The sequence below is a fragment of the Euwallacea fornicatus genome, chromosome 38 (genome assembly GCF_040115645.1).
Source record: "Euwallacea fornicatus isolate EFF26 chromosome 38, ASM4011564v1, whole genome shotgun sequence".
NCBI classification, from domain to species: Eukaryota; Metazoa; Arthropoda; class Insecta; order Coleoptera; family Curculionidae; genus Euwallacea; species Euwallacea fornicatus.
Window position 1 is genome coordinate 1,118,371 of NC_089578.1, and position 24,670 is coordinate 1,143,040.

A 24,670-nucleotide genomic window follows, 5' to 3' on the forward strand; every position below is an offset into this window, starting at 1 on the left:
TTTCGTGTGCAGTAAAAAATCCGGTCCAAAATTTCGTGTGCACCAAAAAAACCGGTTCAAAAATTCGTGTGGGGTAAGAAATCCGGTTCAACAATTCGTGTGCACCAAAAAATCCTGCTCAAAATTTCGTGTGCAGTAAAAAATCCGTTTCAAAATTTCGTGTGCACCAAAAAATCCGGTTCAAAATTTCGTGTGCGGTAAAAAATCCGGTTCAAAAATTCGTGTGCACCAAAAAATCCTGCTCAAAATTTCGTGTGCAGTAAAAAAACTGGCTCAAAATTTCGTGTGCAGTAAAAAAACCGGTTCAAAATTTCGTGTGCGGTAAAAAATCCGTTTCAAAATTTCGTGTGCACCAAAAAATCCGGTTCTAAAATTCGTGTGCACCAAAAAATCCGGTTAAAAAATTCGTGTGCACCAAAAAATCCGGTTCAAAATTTCGTGTGCGGTAAAAAATCCGTTTCAAAATTTCGTGTGCACCAAAAAATCCGGTCCAAAATTTCGTGTGCAGTAAAAAATTCGGTTCTAAAATTCGTGTGCACCAAAAAATCCTGCTCAAAATTTCGTGTGCAGTAAAAAATCCGGTTCAAAATTTCGTGTGCGGTAAAAAATCCGTTTCAAAATTTCGTGTGCACCAAAAAATCCGGTTCAAAATTTCGTGTGCGGTAAAAAATCCGGTTAAAAAATTCGTGTGCGGTAAAAAATCCGTTTCAAAATTTCGTGTGCACCAAAAAATCCGGTTCAAAATTTCGTGTGCGGTAAAAAATCCGGTTAAAAAATTCGTGTGCACCAAAAAATCCGGTTCAAAATTTCGTGTGCAGTAAAAAAACCGGTTTTAAAATTCGTGTGCACCAAAAAATCCGGTTCAAAATTTCGTGTGCAGTAAAAAATCCGGTTCAAAATTTCGTGTGCTGTAAAAAATCCGGTTCTAAAATTCGTGTGCACCAAAAAATCCTGCTCAAAATTTCGTGTGCAGTAAAAAAACCGGTTCTAAAATTCGTGTGCACCAAAAAATCCGGTCCAAAATTTCGTGTGCAGTAAAAAATCCGGTTCTAAAATTCGTGTGCACCAAAAAATCCGGTTCAAAATTTCGTGTGCAGTAAAAAATCCGGTTCAAAAATTCGTGTGCAGTAAAAAAACCGGTTTTAAAATTCGTGTGCACCAAAAAATCCGGTTCAAAATTTCGTGTGCAGTAAAAAAACCGGTTCTAAAATTCGTGTGCACCAAAAAATCCTGCTCAAAATTTCGTGTGCAGTAAAAAAACCGGTTTTAAAATTCGTGTGCACCAAAAAATCCGGTTCAAAATTTCGTGTGCAGTAAAAAATCCGGTTCAAAATTTCGTGTGCTGTAAAAAATCCGGTTCAAAAATTCGTGTGCACCAAAAAATCCTGCTCAAAATTTCGTGTTCAGTAAAAAAACTGGCTCAAAATTTCGTGTGCAGTAAAAAATCCGGTTCAAAATTTCGTGTGCGGTAAAAAATCCGGTTCAAAATTTCGTGTGCAGTAAAAAATCCGGTTCAAAATTTCGTGTGCGGTAAAAAATCCGGTTCAAAAATTCGTGTGCACCAAAAAATCCGGTTCAAAATTTGGTGTGCACCAAAAAATCCGGTTCAAAATTTCGTGTGCAGTAAAAAACCCGGTTCAAAAATTCGTGTGCAGTAAAAAATCATGTTTTAACGAATCAAACAATATAAAGACATCTTCGTGATTGTCAGATGAAGGAAAGTAATAAACACAACGAGTGATAGAATCACAGATTTATTTTACAAACAGCTGCAATAATAAATTAACTAGGTATATTAAATAAAGGCAGTGTATGCACGTAGGGGTTGATAAAGTCTTTCCTTAACAATTTTCCTGTTTCGATGTTTTGTGGACAAAAAGTTATTTTTTCTCCACGAAACAGATTTGCAGACGCAAAACGGTCACGTTTTGAGCAAAAATAGATGAGATAACGTGTCCCCTTTGAAAGAATTTTAAAAGGTATTTAAAGCTTCGGCAGTGCCCAATTTCCCCCCATACGATATTCATCTCACATGCACTCTGCTTAAATGACAATAAATTTTTTGGTTGGAATTAGAGTAAGCCCCAAAGTTTGATGGGAACCTGGGCACAGACAAAGCTTGATCATACACATAACTAACGTATATATGTATATAATATGTTATATATATATTTAGCTGTATATATATATAACAATTATTTGCACAGCACCCTTAAATGAATCGTCCTCTTGAAATGCTTCTGTCGCAGAGTAAATACGTAATACTGAAATTATCTATGCCGGAAAACAGGACTCCGGTTTGATAAGTTCGTTGGGGAAAAGTTGAGGCGACCTGTGTCCATGAATTTTCAAAAAGAACTGACAACGTAATTGACAGTGACAAATGTTCTCTTACGGCTAAAATCGTCTACTTTTTATTATTTAAACTTTAACCTATATACTACCGATGTATATGAACAATAGAATAAGAATAGTAAAAAACACTATTTACAGAACTTATTTAAATAGGTCAAGTCTTTTATAATCCGTGTGTTCAAGAATGCTCGAATCTCCCATGCGGTACCGTTGGACAGAAGGTTATTACGTCATTACCTAACATTTATGTGCTAAATAGAAATATGTGCACAGTTCCTATGTCGTTAGAAACTGGATGCGACTACAAACAAAACATTAATACGTTTCCGAGGGCCCGTTTAGAAATATACTGGATTCTTTAATAATATGGCTATAACTTCATGGCTGGCCGCACTATGCGATAATAACCCACTGTCGTTTCGAAAGAACTGTTTACAGGGGCCTGAATTCGATAAGCCCGCAATGGAGGCCCATGTAAAAACCGTTATTACGATCACAAATGATTGCGGTGGAACTAAACTGTTATTACATAATGATAATAATAATAAACGCCCATGTTTCCACACCTTGGGCCGACAGTTCCACCATAATCCTTCAAGGAAAAGTTTCCAGCTGTGACAATAATAATAATATTTGAGATCGGGCAATGGCGCTTTGCCTACGTTTTGGTCCATAGATAAAACTTTAATATATTTACTAATATGCGCTAACAGGTACTATTTACAATCAATAGTAAATTCTTAAGTATCTACGCATTCACAGATAGTTCTATTTTAAGAGAGTTAAAGTAAAAAAAGGAAGGTGTTAATAGATTCGAATTGCGAGCTCTACTGAGACAAGAAATCGTTCGATTTTCATGTGTATTCGGCGAATGGTTGAGGGGTCGATTAGAGATCACGCCGAAATTCAGACAGAAGTGTCGATTCAAAAATCGAACGTTTCTGAACGGGGACACCCGCCACTTTGCCCGCGAATCCTAAATTGTCCTAACAGGTTACTTTATACAAAAGAAGAGAATCCGGGCAAAGGGGCCCGCGAACGAGCCATGTTGTTCAACACGATTTGACCCCCATTCAAGCTGACCACGGCGCTGCCCTCCGGCTCCGAATCCGTGTAGCTGCTGTAGTTTTTCACCGGTTTCTGACGCTTCCACGACTGCCGCAAGGTGTCGTTCACGTTGGCGTAATGGTTGACGAACGAGTGCGGATCGGAGCGGACGCTCTCATTCTCGCTCTCGGAACCCTGAAAAATAGCTATCAGTGCAGACTTTTCTTTTTTAGCAAGGGGGGATTGCGGGGGAAATGCGGGGGGAAAAGCGTAATGTACAAGAAAGCGATCCTCTTTTAGCTGTTCAGGCACAGCGAGCTGTGCCTTGGATTTTTTAAATGCGGTCCTGATCATTTTTCTCGCATTTCAGAAGCATCCTAAATTAAGCCAGCCTCCAAAATAGGACCAACAGTAAAAAATCAGGTCCGGAATTGAAGGAATGAGGAAGATTAACGTGCAAAAGCTAACGTTTCGTATTGAGTTTTTGCGGGGTGCGCTACGACAACGATTGAAGCAAGCCAAGTGTGACGAAAAGCATATTTCAATGTACCTACATTTACTTTTACCTTAGTACGTGGCGACTAACGCAAGTAAGATTGTAACAAAATATCATTGTTAGTTCACACATTGAACCGTGTTCTCTACAATGATAAAAGCAAGTGTACCTGTTCTGACGAGCTCATTTCGGATGGTTTCTCGGTCACGCTGCTGTCGTCAGGGTTTTCGTCGTAGCCCTTCAGACTCTCCTCGTCCGAGTTGTAGGGCACCGAGGCCGGAGAGGGCCTGGGCGGCGACTTACCTACAAACATTGCACCGTCGCCACCGGGTTCACGTTCAACATCGCAAAGGACAAATTACCCAATATAGGAGGCGGCTGATTGTGCGACTGTTTCCTATTCGCCGTCCTTTTACTTAGGGTCCCCATGGCTGTAATCGTGCCATTGGTGCTCTTCGATCGGTAATAGTCCATGGCCAATTCTTGCTGATCCACCATGGACATCGCCATCGATTCCTCCAACGTCTTCTGAGCCTCCTCTGCGAAATCGCTCGATTCCAAACCGTCTTTGATAGATCAAACCCAACTTACGCTTGTACTTGTAACTCTTGCTCTTCACGCACAACACGGCGATAATGGTGATGATTATTATGATGGAGGTGGCCGCGAGGGAGACCATGAACCAGGTCTGCCGGTAAAACGGACTGTTCTGCAGATAGCCATATTCCATATACAGCTTCGAGGGGGTCAATATGTGATCCCGCCACACTGCGGGGAAACTGATTCCGAACTTGTTGTAGGGGATTACCCGGAAAATGTAGGCGGTAGAAGGCAAAAGGCTCTGGTAGGAAATGGTGAAGTCCTGGAGCGGTCCGTTGTTGGTTTTCGTCACCGTCTGCCACCGCGTGTCGTCTGAAAATTTTGCCGTTATTCATTAAAAACAATTCATCCTCATAAACAATTTATTTTTCATTACCCTTTCTTTGAGACTCGAAATAATACCCCAGGATAGGGCCCTTGCCCGTCGGCCCGTTCGCCCAATGCAGGTCTACGCTGGACAATTGCCTGACCACCAAGAAATCCTTGGGAGTACCGGGAGAGCCCTCCTGGGGGCCTGTGGTCACATTGCTGGCCATCGGCGGCCCGTAGTCGATAATGGTTTGAGCCCTTACGGTGAACGTGTAGGTAACTTCCTCCTCCAAATTCTGCACCAGCAAGTTATTGGTAGAAACTTTCTGTTTGACTTGTTTGCTGAACCCTGTTAAAGCTGCCCGTTAAAACCGAAAGGAAATTTTGCAGAGGAATAAACCGACTTACGCTCGTTCTCCTCTGCGGTCTCATAAGTGACGATGTAGCTGATGATGTCGCCGTTCCGTTTCTTGGGTGGGTCCCACATTACCATCAAACTGTTCATGGTGATCTCGGTGAATCGCAAATTTATCGGAGGACCGGGCAGGCCCTGCAGCGTTTTAACGATGATGGGTTGCGACCTGGGCCCGTCGCCGGCGGGATTAAATGCGAGAATTTGTATCCGGTACTCGGTGTATTTATCCAAAAACACAAGACTATGCGACGTGGACGATGCGGGCACCACCTCGATCTCTTCTTCCCACCGCTTGTCGTCGTCCAGTTCTTGCGGAGAATTGATGACTAAATAGAAGATCTGGAAAAGAAAAGAGATATCGATTTAGCCTTCGCCATCATTTATTCAGCAAAACTTTGAACCGACTTCGATTTTCCTTTTTTTCTGTAAATTAACATAGAAAAACCAACACTTGAGCACCATCACGGGCAATGGGGTATCCAAAGAGGGGGCACCGTTACCCGACCTCGATGATACGTCTATGTATGCTCCCCAGTGCTCAGATTATGAGTGCTAACCCCCTCTCTCCTTTTGGTTGGTTTATTGAAATAAAAATTCCGACCAACCTTGTATCCCAGTAGTTCCCCATTCTGCATATGCTGCTGTGGCGGTTTCCATCTCAAGCGGACCTCGGTAGAGGATACTGGTTTTCCTTGCAAGCTTCGGGGTTCCCCCGTCGGTACTGCCTCCCCTACGTAAACGGTAACAGGGGGACTTGCTGGGCCTTCTCCTTGGATGTTAAATGGAACTACTATTATTTCATAGTTTCTATCCTGAAGCAGCTCACTCAGAACCATTTTGCTTGCCTATAAAGAGCGAATAATACTGTGTGTGTTGTCGTCCAGAGATTTAGAAAGAATGAAGTATTTCCCGTTCAACGAGAAATGCTACATTCGACAAAAATTATATAAAAAACAATATTTATTACGTTTTTTTCTTAAACTGATAAAACATCTATTTAGATTCTCGGTTAATTTTAAGCGAGAAGAATGTGTGACTCTGCTGCACCGACAGCACCTGCTTAAGAGTGAGGCTCAACCAAAATAAAAGAAAAAAAATAGTTTTGAGGCCGAGACCTGCGCGCAAATCACAGGGACGGACTTACATTGATTCCCATTATTTCTTCCTTGGGAGTCGCCTGCAAGGCAGTGGGGAAATCGGACACGGGCTGGAACACCACACGGTAACCGCCGGTTTTAGTGTCTCCACTCCAATGTTGCTCTTCGACCGGTATCCAGAAAACTTCCACGCTTGTTGTGGTGATTGGCACCGCCTTGAGGCCCGACACTGCTTTACTGGGAGCTGACAATCATTCAAGAATGTTATACGAAATGCATGAACCAGGAATAAGATTCAACAGTAAACTTATTCGAAGTTGATGCTTACCCGCAGGATAAGTCCGAACTGGACTTGATTCTGGACTAAACCGACTCGGACCTATGTCGTTCGTAGCCTGAATCCTGAACCTGTAGTAGGTGTAAGGTTTCAGGTTCGTTACGGTGTATGAAGTCAGCTGGGGATCCACTCTTTCAGACAGCGACTGCCACGGACCGTTCGCCTCCATTTTCTGAACCGTATAATATCTGGCAAAAAATATACGAAATTGCAGTGTTATGGCATTAAGAGATGGTGAGATCGTCACAAGCAAACCAACAGCCGTTTCGCGATGAAGCCCTGTCCGACGAGGTTACTACTACTACCGCTTGCACCAGATGGCTAAACGCCGGGGAGTCCCTCTTTGGACTGAGGTACTTCCCCAGAGCTGAAAAGGCAAGGGGAGAGGAGAAAATGGACTGTCCAGGTAAAGAAAGGCAGAGGTGCGGTCGAATAGTAGTAAAATCGTTAGTTTCCTTTTTTATATTTTGCGAATAAATCAATATTTTTTGATCATGGAGGATGTCCTCAATATTATTCCGACATACAGTGGCACTATGTCAAAACTTCCCACCCCCAGTATTTTTGCGACGCAAAGGAAATGAGTTTTACCAAAAAACAATTTAGATGTAGATGGGGATGTTTGAAACCAGCGTGCATGGTTTTTTAGGTTTCGCCACGGCGCCTCCGGTACCACCCAAATTTTTGAATAGCACCCCTAGCTTGCAGCACATCATTTAAAAGGTCTTAAAAACCCCAATTCATTGCCGTTTCGAACACTAAAATCGGTTGATCCTAACAAATGAAAAATGGATTTCTAAACATTCCTGTACGTTCGCAATGTTTCCTTTCGTTCGTTCACATTTAACGACGGTGCTGCAATTTATTGCAAAACGAAATTGACCCACTCATTACACAGTCCATAGGAAAGGACGACGGAGGGAGAAATCCTTTTTTACGTAAAGGACATGAATGGAAGAAGAGGCGTTGTGGGATGGCCTGCGCGATCGCCAGATTTAACACCTCTAGATTTCTTCCTCTGGGGTAAATTTGAAGAAAATTGAGTACAAAATTGTCTCGTGGGATATTCAGGACCTGCGAAATTTCCAGCGTTGTCAATAGAGGCACACCCCGAAATGTCCGACAAGCATTCAAGGCCAGGGTGTACTTTGGTTTACCCAACAATGGTGGGCATTTTGAACGCTCAATAAAGTAAAGTTTCGGAAACCATGTGCTACGAGCTGAGGTACCAGGGGGCAACCTCCCCTTCGATATCTAAGTCAACGTGTTCTTTGACTAACCTGGGCGCATTTCTTTTACTGCAAAGAACCTTAGGCGTGTGAAGTTTTGGCACGATGGCACTGTGCATTACCTTAAGGGTGCGAAACCATCTCTACCCGGTGTCCAACTGAAAGTGATCGCTCTGCTTTGTATTTGCGACCGACTGACTTGCGGAACTGAGGGTGGCTGGGGCGGTTCCCGGTTATTCGTCGTGAAAACCAAAGCGTGTGCCGTTTTGCCCCAACCGAGTCTCGTTTGCGACGTAATCGAGAACATGTAGTACTTTTCAGGTTCCAGCTGCGTGAACCTGAAAGTTCTGTCGGACGGCGGGAACTCTTTCGACGATTTGCTGTTGGCGTTCACGTTGTTTATGTGATAAGTCACGCGATAGGCGAGAATCTCCCCGTTGGGTTCCTCCGGAACGTCCCATATGATTCTTGCCGAGGTGAACGAGACGTCAGGGAAGGAAACGTTGGAGGGAGCCCCAGGAACGTCGTCGAAGGTTCGCACGCTTACTGCAGGTTTGCTCGGCTCGCCGTCGCCCAATCTTGTATACGCCAGTACCTAAAAACACGAACAAACGAGAAAATACAACATTTAACGTTAAATAATATTAAAAATACCTGCACGTGGTACACGACATACTTCCGCAGCTCAGTGAGGGTGGTGGTGAACGTAGAATTGTTAGGGATCACTTTATAGTCGGAGCTCTTCGAATCTGTGGCGTAGTAAACTTTGAACCCTTCGATTAGGCCGTTTTGATGTTCCTTGGGAACGTCGCCCCACTTGACCACGATTGTGGTGGACGACGTGGCATTAGCGACAACGTTCAATGGTCCGAAAGAGGGCACTAAAACGATCGAATTCACATAATTTCATATTCACGCCTATCCAGGACACAACTTACTGGATTCTCTAGTTCTTTCCAAAGCCTTGGGCCCTGCCGACGAACAACCCACATCGTTGCAGGCCTGCATTCGAATCTCGTACAAGGCATACTCCTCTAAACCGACGATGACGTGAGAATTCGCTGTGTGGTCTTCGATAGTGGCGCTCTGAGAATACCCAGTTCGGACCTCCATGAAGGTGATGTTGTAGCCCCGGGGGTTACCGAACCACTCGATCTGTTGCAACGGCTGTAGAACGGAGGCCATTGAAGTGGTTTTTTTAACGGCTGTAGGGACAACTCACAATCCAGCGCACGCGCAGCTCCGTAGCACTCATGGCTCGAACTGTGACGTTTTTCGGAGGATGGGCCGGAGGCGCTTGGATGGTCTGGAATTCCTTTGTCGCCTCCGATGGGGTACTGGAGCCGACCACGTTGTTTGCGATCAATCTGAGCCTGCAAATAAACAAATAAGTGCCAGGTGCATCGTCCAAAAGTTGAAAAAAGCGCAACGATTACAGGACCGGACTCCATCAAGGAGCCTCGGCCAAACTGACGGAAAAGGAGCCTGGAGGGGCGGAGCCTCATGACATCCGGACGAACACAAATTTGTAGATTTGGAATGTCCTCACAGACTGAACAGTTTATGACGGTGGAGAAGAGAATAATATTTTAAATCGACGTCTCTTTCGGAGCTATTAAAATAAATGACTCAACCTTGACAACACCCTGTATAATTGTACAGCCGCTCATCGCCACGTATAGCTTGTACCTTAGCAATTGAATCAGGACCAAAATGTTCCATGACAGGGTTACTTGTCGACCATTCTCGGGTCTTTCCATACACCCAGACTCACCTGTATAACGTAAATGGTACCAATCCGGTGACTGTAATTGTGGTGGCATCCGGATCGCTGATCTCGTACACCATAAACCAAGTGGAATTTCTGGCGGTCTGAGCCTGCACCGTCCACTTCGTTATGGACGAATTGCCATCGAATCCAGGAGTGAACTGGAGAACTACCGAAAATGCCTCGATGTTCGACAGGGCGAGCTTGGATGGTGCGTGAGGCAGAACCGGCTCCACTCCCGATTGAATTATCGCCACCTGGAATCAACCCTTGACCGCATCTGATCGCAACTCACGAGCCCGGTCCAGTACCCCGGAGTTTAAAATGTGTCCAGGTTTAAACCGAGAGGTACCACCGGGCATTATTTACAGTAACCTAACCTTAGGTGGGCCGGGCCCCACTGCAGTCCAAGCGGTCACCTCGAACTTGTAGTGCGTAGTGGCCTGCAGTTCGGTGATTTTTTCACTTAGAGTGTCCGAGGACAGGTTTTTCAAGCGCAAGGTGTCGGGAACATCCTTCACTTGATATTGGATCTGATAACCCGTCAAAATGCCATTGATTTTCCTGGGGGGCTGCCATATAACCTTAACGGCCCGATCGCTGATGTCGTCAAATTGCAGACTGGACACTTCATCGGGCACTACAATAATACCGGATGATTATAAACGTGTATCCGGACTATTCGCCAGTTGCATTTAGATCTCGGCGCCATCTATCTCGCCACATGTCAAAACTGAAACGTGACACCAGCTATTGCGCCACATGATAAGATTGACATGTGAACTGACTGACGCAGCAATGACAGAAACAAACTTGACAGTTCACATTGATTTCGCGTCTTTTTCAAAATTTTACCGCGGTTTCTTGGGTAATTTTCCTGTGCCTTCTGATTTTTATCCAATTTCTTGGAAAGTGTCGTGGACAGACTTAAATGCGTGTTTAACACACACTACCTATCAATTCGGCTTGATATTGATTGGAGCTGAGCAGATTCGAGTTGCTAAACGTTACGAAGCGCGATTATCGTTTAATAAAATTAAGAATTTTATTAATTGAGTCTTCAAAATTCATAGTTAATTTTAGAAATGGTTGGTAAGCTGCTTCCAAAGTTAATACTAGAGAACTGCGATTAGCAGCTAATGCCGGCGCCAGAGAGCGAAAGATCCTCTTAAACAGCCTTTAAGATGTAATTCGAACCTTTCCACGGGCCACTTACCGTCTTCCTTTGTTTTAACGTAGACAAATTCACTGATTTCGCCATCTCCTGGATCGGTGAAACAGAGCACCGTAATATTGTACTCAGCGAATTTCTCTAGGTGAGTCATAACGGCCATCTGCTCCGCGTACGGGTCAAGAAGGTTGGGATGAACGGTCATCATGCTGGCCTCCACGTGACCCCTCGTAAGGTGCCACCTCCAGGCTTGTATTTTGTAACCTGTCGAGCACAATATTAAAATATCAGCAATGAAGGCGAGAGGCGCACCAAAAAGCGGACGTATTTCTCTCCAGGGCCTCTGCACCGAATGGAGCCCTAAAACGGCAACCGAATGCTTACCTTGGTTAATACCATTGATCTTCTGAGGATCCGGGGGAATCCACCAAATCTGTATGCTCGTGGAATTAAGGGCCTCCACTTTCTGAATTATCGGGGGGGCCTCCGGCACGCCCTCTTTAGTTTTGATTTTCGCCCCATCGGTGAACACCCCCACGCCCTTGTTGTTGTAGGCCGCTATCTGCACCACATAATCCTTCCACGTGATCAGATCGGTGATGAGGAAATTCCTTTGGGCCTAATTAGGAAATTTTATTACGTCAACCATACTTTCGACAAGCCACAATTACTTCGTTCGTAATGTTCCTGATGGTCCAGGGACTGTCGTTGTACCCATAGAGCCTGTACCGGATGATGTATCCCAGAATTAGGCCGTTCCGGTGCTCTTCGAGCGGGGGCTGCCATTGAGTGATGATCTCCGAGGAGCTGCGCGCGGACCCCACGAACCCCACCGGAGGTCCCGAGGGGGCTAAAACACGCGGTTACTTCAGAAACAATTCAGAGAGAGAGAGAGAAGAGCAAAGATCGCACGTAAAAGCTGAAGAAACTAAAAGATAAGAATGCAAGATGAAAATTGAAATAAAAAAGTGAAAAAGACAAAATGCTTTCGGTGGATGCAAAATATTGGACGCTGACTGAATCTTTTATGTTGTTCGGGAATAACCTAATCGACCGCCTCACTGGAATGGTGGAACTCCCCGGTACTACCATTTTCTACGCATACATTCCACACACTTCAGTTCGGCTAATTTCCGTCATCAAAAGACTCGTTTCCGCAGTCCTGAAGATGGTGACATCGCCGAAACGTCCGCTCTCCGTAAGAGGCAAATACGCTATATAGCTTTAGCTGGACTTGGCGTTCAATTGCAACGTTGCGACAAACCAGCGTTATTCCCAAGCAAAATAAAAGAAAAATGAACAGTCCCGATGACATATCCGATTTAGTATTCTTTGATTTTTGCTTTGGCTCGCAACAATGTACAAAAGATGCAGTTGTAACATATCATGCAAAAATACGAATGTATAGCAACGTAAATCCCACCTTTAAACAGAAATGTATATGAGCTGCCTGCATGACAAAAAATAAATAAAAACAAGTTACTGTTCTCGTAAACGATGTTAAAAGACTATGAATTATATAGACTTAATATTGTGCTAATTTTCCGCATGAATTAAACCTTTAATTGGCTATTAATAATGACTAATTATTAATTCCGACAGAATGACTATGGCAAACTGTTGCGGCGGCAGCAGACGACAAGGAATTACAACATTGCAAATTTAATCTCTTTTGGATGGATAACTAACTAGCGAACTAACTAACCAGTTAAACGAAACGAAGAGCCAAAATCTATTCGCATCAGCGTGAGATGAATAATCAATATACCAGGAACAGTCCATTGCTCCGTTTGTTACAGCTAAGAAATGCGTGTGGCATTTTATAAGACTCGCTGCCATCACTATAATTATTATTTTCACTAAATTCTAATCCAAACTATGTATACAGGGTCTCTCAGAACTGCGGGAACACCTAGGGACTGTTCAGCGCAAGGATAGACGGCATTCGAGCGTAAGAACCGGCGTCCGCAAATGCCCCCACCCCCCCGGCGCTTCAAGACAGTTACGTGCGAAAATATTTTTATCGCATTTCATTTTAATTTGTTTTATCTATGTATGATGCGTTAACATTGCAGGAATTGTTCAAAACGCCGTCTTCGAGCTTCGTTGCACCTGTTCAACCGACGTATACGGTTTCTGTGGACTTTTTGCAGAGGTCTAAAGGTGTTAGATCGGGCAAGCCAAGAGGCCACGGAACTGGACGCCCTCTGCCGATCCAAATGTTACTAAAGCTCCAGGAAGCACGTTTTTGCTCGTAACTATCTTAGAACACCGTAAAGCCATAGCACGTTAGGGAGACATTTGCGGACACGGATTCTTACACTCAAACGTCTTCATCATATCGTCGCACTGTCCACTCCCTGGAAATGAGATCCCATTGGTCTGGAACACCCTGTATATCCAAGAAATATTTAAGTCGGAAGCACATATAGAAAACTGGGTTATCACACATTTCTTACCTTCCTGCGGCAGCATCACCTGATTGCTCGGTTCCGAAGGGCTTCCCTCTCCAACGCTGTTGACCGCGCTGACCCTAAACTGGTACGAAGCGGCCGCCTTCAGATTCATAAGCAAGGTCCAGCGGTGTTCTCCAGACACGTTGCTCAGCTCCGTCACCCAATTGAGAAGGGGATCAGGGATGGGGCCTGAAAGGGGGGGAACTGGTGGAGCACAATTAGACTGCTTGCGAACAGAGGTGGGCAGGGAGCCAGGGGTCATATGTTGCTGAGCATGCGGCTAGCAATCGAGTGCAGAGACACCGAGAAAGCGGTTAAAATTGACCCGAATGCAAATTCAAACGTTTCCATTGTTGTTCTCTTCAGTGCATTATTAAAAATACTTTTTAATTCATAAAAAAAAAAGTTTCGCCCTGCTGACGCTACTCCGATATCGATCGGAAATTATAATTTATTCAAACTTTCAAACCAGAGATGCATGATTAAGAAAACGCCACTCTCGCAAATTTTCGATGTTAATATAAAAATAGACCTTCGCCATTTTGCCAAGAACTTTCCCATTTAATGTCAACGTATCGCTCAAGCGCGCACAAAGGGGCACAATTCGCCAAATGTGCATTTTGGGCTCATAAGCCGCAACAGAGCTGCTGGAAATTTTGTGTTTTTCGGGATTTCGAAAATTAACTTCAACGACTAAGTTACAATAATCCTCAGGCCAAGCTTTGAGCTTAACTCAAAACCCACATTTTGCGGCTTGTTTTCCTTTGCACGCGCTTGAGCGAAGTAATGGATTGGTTGATACAACGCCGATCAATTTGTTGATCGCTCTTTTATCTCGGAGGATCTTATTCAGGAGTCACGAAAAATGCCAATCCGATATCGTGGAACGGTGCTTATCAAAGAGTCAGAAAAACGATTTTTTTTTAGGCACATCAAAAAGTACTTCGCTCTCAGGGGTGATGATCCTTTTACCGCTCAACGTAAATTTACTATGTACATTTCATATATTTCAAATTGATTCGGGGGACCGCGAATGTCCCAAATCCATTCACACATAATACTGAGAACAACAATATTTCCCCATGGGGACCTGAAATCGAACATTATAGTTGCATTAACTAAATGCAAAAACATATTACATTAGAGAATTTAAATAACGTGGGCAGCATTCGGTTGGTTCGCTCCATGTGGCGATTCTGCATTCGACTTGTAAATTTTTACGAAAAAATAAATTAATTAGAAATGAAATTGCAAAGTTTAAATTAAACATAAAATAAACAAATACTGGTAGTTTACTCGTAACCAAAAGCCATTTCTTTCCATGCTCATGCAGTCAAACTATGTTTTTGTGTACTGGTTGTTAACTAGAGAGATTTAGCAATGATTCGCAATGAACTGTAACTCATATAGGAGTGTTGGAACGCTGAGAGTTCAAAATTATGCAGTTGAAGTAAAGTGGAGAATGAAACCTTGATTAATTAGTTAGCAGCAGTGCCGTCGAATACGCGTTTGAATTAGAAATTTTTTCCAGTTAATTTGTACTTTTCGGATTAACCAACGGCCGTCGTGTGTTACGAAAAGAGGCACTCAGCTACCTTACACAAGAATGAAACGCAGTAAAATAGCTGTCCACGAAACGCGACTTAATCTCGATAATAATTTCAGATCCAAATAAAATAAATACAGATTATTGCCCTCCTGTCACCCCCGATAGTTAGTTGTTAGTCAGTTAGATCCCAAAATACCGACCAAATGGGTTAGTCACACTACGGAAATTAGGGACACAAAAACAAAGTTTAACCAAAAGGATTTCCCAACTAATAAAGTTTCACTCTTACCAAACTCCGGCACTTCTCTCTTCTGCACTATATACTGTTTAACGGGGCTGTTCCCGTCGAAACCCGGAGTCCAACTCACATTCACGGCCCTCTGTCCTCCGTCATCAGTCCTAAATTACGATTCACCCTTAAAGCATTATATTAAGCGGGTCACCTCGGCCCTACCTCTCCGCCTTGACGTTGGTGGGCGCAAACGGTAGCTCTATGACGCTCAACTTGGCTGACCTGGTGTCATTGCCACCAGGTGACCGCACTGCGCAGGTGTAGTGACCGACGTCAGACGCCCTCACCGCCTGAATTTCCAACATTCCGTCAGGCAGAATGTTGACTCGTTGACTTCCACGCGGGTTGATCAATCTAAGAAAACCAAGTCAAACGATTTCTTTATATAATTCAGCGGACCTCACTGTTTGTCTCGGAACCAGTCTAGCTGGTACGGTACTGCCGGGTCCGAGGACACTTTGCACTGTAGAGTCGCCGTGTGGCCCAGGAGGACGCGAGTGTCCACCGGTGGCTGGACGATTTGCGTTCGTACTAGTTTGACAAATTAGTGAATAACGGTACATAGTCGCAAACGTCCAATTACGTACCTAATACGGATAAATGGGCGGATCCCCTCACTTCCCCAGCCTCGTTGGCCCTGACGCATGTATAGAGCCCGGCGTCCTTTTCTCGCACTGCCGCAATGAGTAAATCACCAGTTTCCAGTATTTGGATCCTGCTGGATGACGCAGTGATCTCTTCTTCACCTGTGAAGCAATTTTAAGAGATTAATGTCAAATTCGGATTTTGTTGCTTTGAGAATTATCGCGACTAATCTTCAGTCGTAGAGGATGGCGCGCGTTCAATCGAATTATGGGGTTTACTGGCAAAACGACAATGGATAGATCAAATCTGATTGCGCACTCTCGAGGTCCATTTTCGGGATAAATTTCAAACGATTTAGAACGAAAGATCATTGAATTGCCTGAAAGACCGAAAACGAGCTTTTATTGCCAAAATTCTGAAAACTAGTAAAAGTGTCATATATAAAACTACAGCTGTTTCTCGTAGTGGTGATAGCAGTCCCATAAAGCCTGAAACTGCGGGGGGTCCCCCGAAAACGACCTGTGCAATTGATAGAAAGAATTTCACAGAAAGATTATCATACTCACTTAAAAATGAAAAAGTTTATAAACTTTTTCCTACCACCGTGTATTAATCTGGCTACGCATGCGTGCGAAGAAACCGCCCTGAATTGACTAGGACCGGGGTTCTCATCACTGACATGAACGTGGCCTTTCAGGCAGTTGCTTAGAACTTGGATTTTGCTGAACGCAATAGCCAGTGGTGTACGGCACAACCCCTCATAAGACACTTGCCCCGACGTATGTATCGCTAAAATTCTACCTCTGGCACATAGTTTTGTACAGTCGTTCAAGGACCAGAAATGAGTTAACCCTGCATGGAGCATACTTCACACCTTCGGGTAGACGTGAGCCACTGGACCGACCATACCACATGGAAGAAAGAGATATGGTAGGAACTCACTGTCACCGGGCCGTTTCGGGGTTTCTCCCCAAGCTACCTATCTATCTATATAAAAAAATTAATATTATTTTCCATACTGCATCTCTTCCAAAGAATTTCATCGATTCAGTCGCTCGCCTTTACCCGAGAGGACGAACATTTCGAATAAATAATTAAATTATATTCTCTACTACGACTTTCTGAGAAAATCTGAAATGGACAGGTAACGGCGACATTTCTACTACATTTCTCCCAATTAGTCTCATCGATTCAGTCTCTCGCGTTTACCCAAGGGGATAGAATATAGCCCCCGTAGATAATTAAATGATTTCCCACCCTCCCATAGCAAGAAAACGTAAAGTCTCCCAGTAAGAGCCACATTCCTACTGTAGCTTCTGCAAGCGGTCTCATCGCCATAGGCGCTCATGCTTAACCAACAGGGTGAACTGATTTCTCATCCTCTGTATAGGATTTAATGAGCCGAGGGAGAATTTCGTGGCGAATCTATCGGGGCTATAAGAGTGCACTAAGGATTTGTGAGGCACGCCACTGATCTCATTAAAGAATAACGTCCTATTTCACTTCGGTACGATTTCTTCACGCCACTGGTAGGACTTCCCCGGAGGATTGCCCCATTTTCAGAGCCAGCCCGCAAGCGTCGGGCTTTGCTTAACCAAGGCTTGCGATCAGCTGAGCGCCATTGTACTTTTTCATGAGCTTACCATTGAACACCCACGTGACGTTGGGTATCGGCGCCCCGGCAGCCCTGCAGGACATCGTCGCGTCCTTCCCGTCCAGCACCGTCAGGTTCTTCGGCCCGAACTCCATCACCGGTTGCGCGGCTAACAACACAACATTCGGTATAAGAAGGGTGAAAAGCGTACGCAAATGATTGGAATTACTGCATAAATTTAACAACCCATGCATGGTAGCAGAGCAAAACTGAATAAAAACGGGTGGAATGGAGGAGCGGATCGCTGGCAAAGGTAGGAGGGCGAAGGGACGATGGTGGGTCGCCAGGTGCGCCTTCAGGTAGATGGGTATGATTAGGAACGGTAAACGGCCCTCAAAACATGCGATAGATTTTAACTTGCGAACGGGAAGTAAAAACGGTGACGGTGTGACTATCTTACAGGTGATTATTTGTCGCAGTCAAATTGGAAATTTTTATTGCACCCCCTGCGGGGGTGAACACCTTCGGTTTTCTTCCGCGACAAAGGTCAACAGTGGGCACAAAAAAAAAATGTTTTTTCAACAACTCTATTCTACCAGTGCAAGATACAACGTGAAACAATCAAAAACGTTTCGGTCCTTACTCGGGGTGGCAAAGACAAAGTTCTTTTTCGCACCATGACGTTCTCCGGACGGCCTTAATCTTACCAATTTTGCGGCAATACTACGACTAAGTCGATTGTCTGCATGGGGGCGATTCAAGAGTAAAAATCACATTACAACAGTTACCCTCGTGAGGAGCATCTGACGATGGCGATCGTCAGATCCTCCTGGCCACCCGCTGATCATCGAAACTTACTCTTGACCCTCAGCCACGTGGACTGCGAGCTCTCCCCCGCCTTGTTCCTCGCGAAGCACTGGTACATCGCGTTGTCCGTGATGAGCAGCTTCTTGATCAGAAGCGAGTTGTCCTCCTCCACCACGTACCTAAAATCGAATACGTTTGACAAGAACCGGCAACGTCCCACCACTGACAGCTGCGTCACGCGCCGTCAGGTTCGGAGATCGAGACAAAAGAGCGTTGCGCCGTTGCCGCCCCAACGCAGACGGCGTTTTTACCCGGAAATCGTGAGCCCGGGCCGATTTCGCGGGTTGTTTTTTTTTTTTTGGCGACGCTTAGCGACGGGCGTGAAGTTGAAATTGTTTACCTCTTATCTGTCAGATCTAACTCTTCTGAGTTCCGGTACCAGGTCACGTTAGGTTTCGGGATCCCTATCAAGTCGCAAGGGAGACTCAGGGGCGATCCGTAATCCCCCAGCGTCTCCGACTTGGCGTTGCTGAGGAACCGGGGCTTCTCCAAAACGATCACCTATCGCCGAACCATAAATATCCCGATACTTTTGCTTTGGGGAGGAGGGGGTGAAAGTTGACTCACCTGCGCGACGGCCTTCACGGGGGGGAACCCCCCCGATCTCAGGTTGACGTTGCATTCGTACACCCCGCTGTGGGTGGTGTTGATGGACACGAGGGCCAGGCTCCGGTTCCAAATGTCGTTCAAAGAGAAGGAGATTCCGGCGCTCTCGATGGGAATTCCATCCTTGAACCACAGCGTCTCCAGCTCGTAAAGGGGCCTCGCGTTCGCGATGCAATAGAGGTTGGCTTCGGCTGTCCCCTTGACGATTTGCAGATCGTCCGGCGGAACGATGATCCCGGGGGCGATCTCTTTGCTCTCGGACGAGTCCTCGACGGTCAGCCTTATGAAGGCGCTGTTCTCCTCCTTGCCCTCTTGGGCGTTTATCGCACGGGCCCTGAAATTTCGCACACATTCAAAACGGCCACGTGGGCTTCGTCGAAGTTTACTAGCCGCGGGGATGGCGAACGGGGGAGGAGGAACGAGGGGGCGAGATCCCCCGAGGGTCCAATGCCGTTTGTCATTGCTAATGCGGTAACATGTTGGTTGTACGTTTTCCTGCTGAGGTTGTTGAATAATAGAGACACATATAATTTGCGGATCGATTTCGGGAGGACAAAAGTAAACCAGGTTGGAAGAGAGGTTACAGAGGTTCAAACATTAATAAATAATAGACTAAAAAGTCCTTTCGCTATTCAATTATTTAAGGGGCTTATTGTCCCGATGAATGTGGCTTAATAGAGCGGCTCAATGCCGGCCCATGCCTATAATAATATGTTATCAAAAAACAGGCCTAACGTATTCGGGTATACGTAATTAACAACGTTCCCTTCAATTTTTTTGTCGAAATCTACTATATTAGGCATAATTAAGCGGGACTAACGTTCGCATTGTATACGTTTTCATTAAAATGCAAATACCGTTGGTAATATTCCAGCCCTTTGAGTATTAAATCGTCATCAATTCACGTCGAAATTGATTTGGTGGTCTGCAAGAATGGATGGTGGGTTTTAATATAAGTGAGGTCGCTTTATATGTCCCACGTGAAGACGATATTTTTAAATGGAAATAAATTGCTTTGCGGGTATCGGACGCCGCAGAAGTGCAAATTTTAAATAAACATGCCGCACATAAACGGACGTTTCAAAATGAAGAGCTAAAAGCAACTTACACGAGCGGCGGCCACCCTCGAACACCCCACGCAGCACCGGGGGCGGGGTAACACTTTCTTTCTTTTTTTTTTTTTTTTTTTTTTTTCAAAGAGCCGACAACACCGCTCGAACTCGGAACGGCGACGACGCAGGCCGTTTTCGAAAAATTAAAATCGCTTCGCATTTTTTTTTTTTGACAGTCCGCGACCGACGTGCGCCGTTGCCTGTTCGATTGTCCGAAATTCGATGGCAAACAGCGAAACCACCTGATGAGCGCGCCCTGGCACGAAACCGTTAGCGGGCCGATGCGAAGCGTTTCGCGGCACAATGCAGAAATCGGGAAAAAGCGGAATTGCTTTGGATTGGCAGGGCCGGGCCCTGCCGTGCGGCCCTAAATTGCCCCCTCGTGTAACTTCATTGTAACAAATTATTATTATTTTTTAATTCATTAGAGAGGGAAAAAAGTGCTCTCTTCTAACGTTTTTTCGTTTTTTTTTAAAGTCGCCTACGTCGCCGGCAGCCCAAAGTGGCCGATTTCTTTTTTTTTGTCGAAACGCGGGGCATGTGACACCTCGCATTTAAGGCCCCCTTCAAAGCCGCATTCAACGGCGCGTTGCGAATCGAAATTTATCGATTAGTTTCTGAGGAAAACCGGTGTAAATTTATCAAAAATTGTTAAATAGCAGGTAAGCAACGGAGCCGTTTGTTTGTTGATAGGAATTTGGTTTGTTTTCAATTTTGGTTATTTGTATTCGTCATTTTTATCCTTTTTTTTAAATCAAAAAGTACTTGTGAGCGCAAAATGCAAAACGAACCAATTCCATATGGAAAACTTTTTTCCATTTTTCACGTTCTATTTAACTGGGCGCATATTGCGTTTTTCACCAAATCCTCAAAAACCAATCGATTGATTTGTAATCGCAACGCGCCGTTAAATGTACTTTTAGAAGACCTCTAATTTAAGGTGTCACATGACCCATGTTTCATAAAAAAAAAAAAAACGTTTCGCGCTACCGGTGACGTAAGCAACATTTAAAAAAAAATAAGCTAACGTCCAAAGATGGTGATTTTCGTCCCGTTTAATGCCGCTTTCAAAAAATAATTTGTAAAAAGCGCCAACAAGGGGGGAGGGGGGCAACTTAGAGCCTGCCGTTAAAGACCCATTTCGCTTACCTGTAAGGCTTCTGATCCGCTTTGTCAGCAGCTAAAATTATGAGCTGGTTCGTTTTCGACTTTGCGTACTTTTGGGCGTACGGCAGTACCCCCTCGTCGGTCTGCCACGTGACATCCGGCAAGGGAACCGAGTCGATTTCCGGTAGGTCCAAAATGGCCGCGCCGCCTTCCAGTACTGACAACGTCCTTTCTTTTTGATCTTTGAACACGTCCATGTCTGCAAAGTCAACGGGAGAATCCGTCAATTCAGAAGGTCAACTGGACTGCCCGCAAAAATCGCCGAAACGGCACATTTTTCAGTCGTATTCGAGAAATCGCAACAGGAGAGATTTCGACAGTCCGTTTCCCATAGAAACACTGACGACCATTCATTTTGCGGAAAAACGTCCTCGCTGCTGTACAGGGTAAGGGGAAATGCTGTCCCAAATCGACAATCTTTAACCGAATGTTACGGTCACTCCAGAACTGCCCTTACAACGTCCTTTAGCGCCTTCGGTCGATATCTCGGCACATGTTTAGCGGATTTCGGTTTTTTATCAAATTTCAGAACTTACGGGGCACTCTCAAAAAGTTGAAGCTTCTTTGGTTAATTTCCCCACGTATCCAGGACCGCCCCACCCCATTTAAACAAAACAAACTGCGTCCGAAAGACGATTAATTGCGGAAGCAGTGGCGTAGACAGGTTTGCGTGAAGAAAATCTTTTGAACGTCGTACGAAGTTGGAAAACAGACGTTCGCTGCATAACCGTTGGTTTACTTACATTGACGGCCATCGGAACACCCTGTAAATATGGCGTTCATTGCGGCATAATTCAGGGGCTCCTCGAAACGTATTTAAGGGTTTTTCGATTTGAGGCCTCCGGAAAACAATAATGAGTGGTGGTCACGAGACCCTGCGTCCGTGAAAATTCCCCCAAAAAAGCGGAATCTGCCTCTACGGCTTTGAAACGGTTCAGAAATAACCGTGGCCGCAGTGGCGGACGAAAGTCCAGAAATTTTCATTTACAAAAGAGTTAATATTGCAAGTTAATCACTGCCTGACGTCTTCCAGGCATTGAATGGGCAAAGTTCACACACACTTCAGTCGTGCTACGCATGTTTCACAGGCGGATTCGGCTATCCAAGACTGTTCAATTGGGTTCAAATCGGGGAATCGCGACGGCCATTCAATTACATTCACCCTTAAGAAAACCAATTTTTCCCCCAACTTGGAAGTATGTTTTGGGTCGTTATCTCGTTCGAGTCTCCAACGAAGAGGCACTTCACGCTCCGCCCATGGCAACATGTTATCCTCTAATATATCCCGGTATTGAAGTTTGTCCGTTCTTCCTTGTTCTTCCATAATAGATGCAGTACCTGACCGACTAAAGCGATCTCAGATCACGACCCTGCCACCGCTGGTACTTGGTACTCGATGTTCTATCTTTCACCTGCTGGGCGCCCCACGTAGTATCTGCCATCCGATCCGAATATCGCAAATTGACTTTCGTCATCATTATCATTACGGAAATTGTTCGAAATGATCGCCATTAAACATAAACTAGAACGTCGCCACAAAGGCCGAAGAACATCTCTCAGATTCTGAACAGTTATTCCGAGAGCAGAACTTCCTATTCGCTTTAACAGTTCTTCTTGAGCGCAGACAGGAGAAGAGTGCACATTTTCCCTCGTAAACGTCCAAACATAAAAATCTGGAGGTGTTAGATCGGGCGATCGTGGGGGCCAAGCAATTGGTCCTGCACTTCTTACCAGTCTCTGTGGATATTTCGCATTTAGCCAGTTCTTCACCATCAAAGAAGAACGTGAAGAACATAATTATGCTACTTACGCTCAAAATTTGGGAAAAACATCTCAAAAACTTTGGGAACTGTCAAAGATAAATTGAAAAAAATATAAAATTTCTGTAGTAAAGCATTTTTCCAATGTAGCTTATATAGCAAACTAGTATTGTTCTTATGCGTGAAATACGCGGTTGAAATCTCGCTACAAATGAAAAAATCCTGGAAGAAAGACGTGGAGATTCCATTAATTTCGTCCACAGTTTATCAAGCACTTACAGGCCACGACAATTTTGATTTCCTCGCTTAGTATAGAGCCAATTTTGTTCGACGCTATGCACCTGTAGCTGCCCCCATCCTCCAGTTTTGCAGAAATAATCTTGTAGAAGGGATCGGTGGAGAATTCCGTGATGGCAGCTCCGTCTTTCAGCCATTTGAACTGGGGGGCTGGATTGCCTGTAACGGAAACACTTCATGTAATGGGGATAGATAGCAAAAGGCAGGTGGAAAAATCCCAGTGATCAATATCACGAAGTATTACGATAATGGGCTGGCGAGGAGATAAACCATAATAGATAGGCAGTGTTAACCTGTTTTATAGTGTAATATATTCCCGTAATTTTTACGCGATACAGGGTGGTCACACTCACGATGCTCACCGTTGGGGTGTGCGAGGCGGTAAGAGTTCCAGCTAGATTTGAGTTGGGAAAAAGTTGCGCATTTTCATGCTCATTGCTAAACCACTTCGATTTTGGATTGTCCGTCGTGGTTCTGGACGCATCCATAAAAAGCCGAAAGAGCATGACATTGACGGGTTCGGGTAACTGACATTTCTTGTTACGACGCTTCACGTGACATTGACAAGCTCGGTTAATTGATATCTCTTGTCGCGACGCTTGACGTGACATCTCCAGACTTCATCTGTGGCCTCTAAATTTCACACGCTGACAGTTAACCTTTCGTCTTATGCACGCCACGTTGTAACTTAACACCGTGCCTCGAAAGATCCATTATTCTCTGCGAGAGCGACCCGACACGCAAAATCTTAACTGCTTTAGTTAACTTGTCACAAAACAAGCTTAAAATTACAAAAAAAAAATGTACAAAACGCCCGATTCACTTCTGGCTGCAAAGCTCCGCTCTACTGCGAATACTTTCAGCGTTAACTGACTGAATACGCCCAAAAGTTTTCTTTGTAAATTAGATAAAGCAGTTGAGAGTTTCGCGTGCTGAGCCGCTCTCGCGGAGGAAAACGTCGCTTTCGCAGCGCGACGCAAAATTCTAACATGGCGCCCGTGCGAGGGCGAAAGCTCGATTGTCAGCGTGCAAAACGTCAGTTACCCCAGCCTGTCAATGTCACGCGAAGCGTCAGTAACCTTTGTCTGTCAATGTCACGCGAAGCGTCAGTAATCCTTGTCTGTCAATGTCACGCGAAGCGTCAGTAATCCTTGTCTGTCAATGTCACGCGAAGCGTCAGTAATCCTTGTCTGTCAACGTCACCCTGTCAGTTTTTAAGGGATGTGTCAGGAACCACGACGGATGGATCCAACCGAGCATCGCGACGCGCAGCTTTTTCCGGATTCAACTGACCCGGTACCTCCTTCGCACATCCTGGTGGCAGCCACCGCTAAAGTGGCCATCCTGTATAAAGGCACGCCTGATGGCAATAAACATCCCCGTGTATGTGGGGTACGAAACTGACGTCGCTCATATAACTAGTTTTATGTCATCATTTTAAAAGCGGGGTAATATATCACTGGGACGTATAGACAAATGACGATAAAAAGACTGTCAACTTATTGCAGGGATAACGATGATTCATAATTCGTGACGTATTCCTTTTCGAACAGGAATATCT

General features: G+C 44.7%; 1 protein-coding gene across 7 annotated transcripts in view; it reads right to left on the bottom strand.

Annotated features, from left to right (window-relative positions):
- Positions 1-1,738: 1,738 nt before the first annotated feature.
- sdk (sidekick cell adhesion molecule) overlaps positions 1,739-24,670 on the bottom strand; it is a 102,845-nt gene continuing 79,913 nt past the window's right edge. The window contains exons 3-33 of one of the 7 annotated variants that reach the window (XM_066301009.1): positions 23,092-23,268; positions 21,035-21,251; positions 18,735-19,107; positions 18,508-18,668; positions 18,159-18,286; positions 17,944-18,042; positions 17,350-17,469; positions 15,709-15,867; positions 15,526-15,652; positions 15,284-15,475; positions 15,119-15,228; positions 13,284-13,469; positions 12,248-12,274; positions 11,496-11,674; positions 11,209-11,443; positions 10,870-11,088; positions 10,034-10,293; positions 9,660-9,910; positions 9,108-9,258; positions 8,824-9,052; positions 8,540-8,766; positions 8,008-8,480; positions 6,648-6,844; positions 6,367-6,563; positions 5,828-6,067; positions 5,216-5,561; positions 4,875-5,156; positions 4,490-4,810; positions 4,261-4,437; positions 4,068-4,201; positions 1,739-3,597 (exon numbers count right to left, since the gene is read on the bottom strand). In XM_066301009.1, coding sequence (XP_066157106.1) covers positions 3,355-3,597; positions 4,068-4,201; positions 4,261-4,437; positions 4,490-4,810; positions 4,875-5,156; positions 5,216-5,561; positions 5,828-6,067; positions 6,367-6,563; positions 6,648-6,844; positions 8,008-8,480; positions 8,540-8,766; positions 8,824-9,052; positions 9,108-9,258; positions 9,660-9,910; positions 10,034-10,293; positions 10,870-11,088; positions 11,209-11,443; positions 11,496-11,674; positions 12,248-12,274; positions 13,284-13,469; positions 15,119-15,228; positions 15,284-15,475; positions 15,526-15,652; positions 15,709-15,867; positions 17,350-17,469; positions 17,944-18,042; positions 18,159-18,286; positions 18,508-18,668; positions 18,735-19,107; positions 21,035-21,251; positions 23,092-23,268 — 6,437 coding nt within the window. In that variant the 3' untranslated portion in view covers positions 1,739-3,354. Of the gene's footprint in view, positions 3,598-4,067; positions 4,202-4,260; positions 4,438-4,489; positions 4,811-4,874; positions 5,157-5,215; positions 5,562-5,827; positions 6,068-6,366; positions 6,564-6,647; positions 6,845-8,007; positions 8,481-8,539; positions 8,767-8,823; positions 9,053-9,107; positions 9,259-9,659; positions 9,911-10,033; positions 10,294-10,869; positions 11,089-11,208; positions 11,444-11,495; positions 11,675-12,247; positions 12,275-13,283; positions 13,485-15,118; positions 15,229-15,283; positions 15,476-15,525; positions 15,653-15,708; positions 15,868-17,349; positions 17,470-17,943; positions 18,043-18,158; positions 18,287-18,507; positions 18,669-18,734; positions 19,108-21,034; positions 21,252-23,091; positions 23,269-24,670 lie in introns of all 7 variants that reach the window. The other 6 variants (XM_066301008.1, XM_066301012.1, XM_066301011.1 and 3 more) reach the window with 6 other exon arrangements.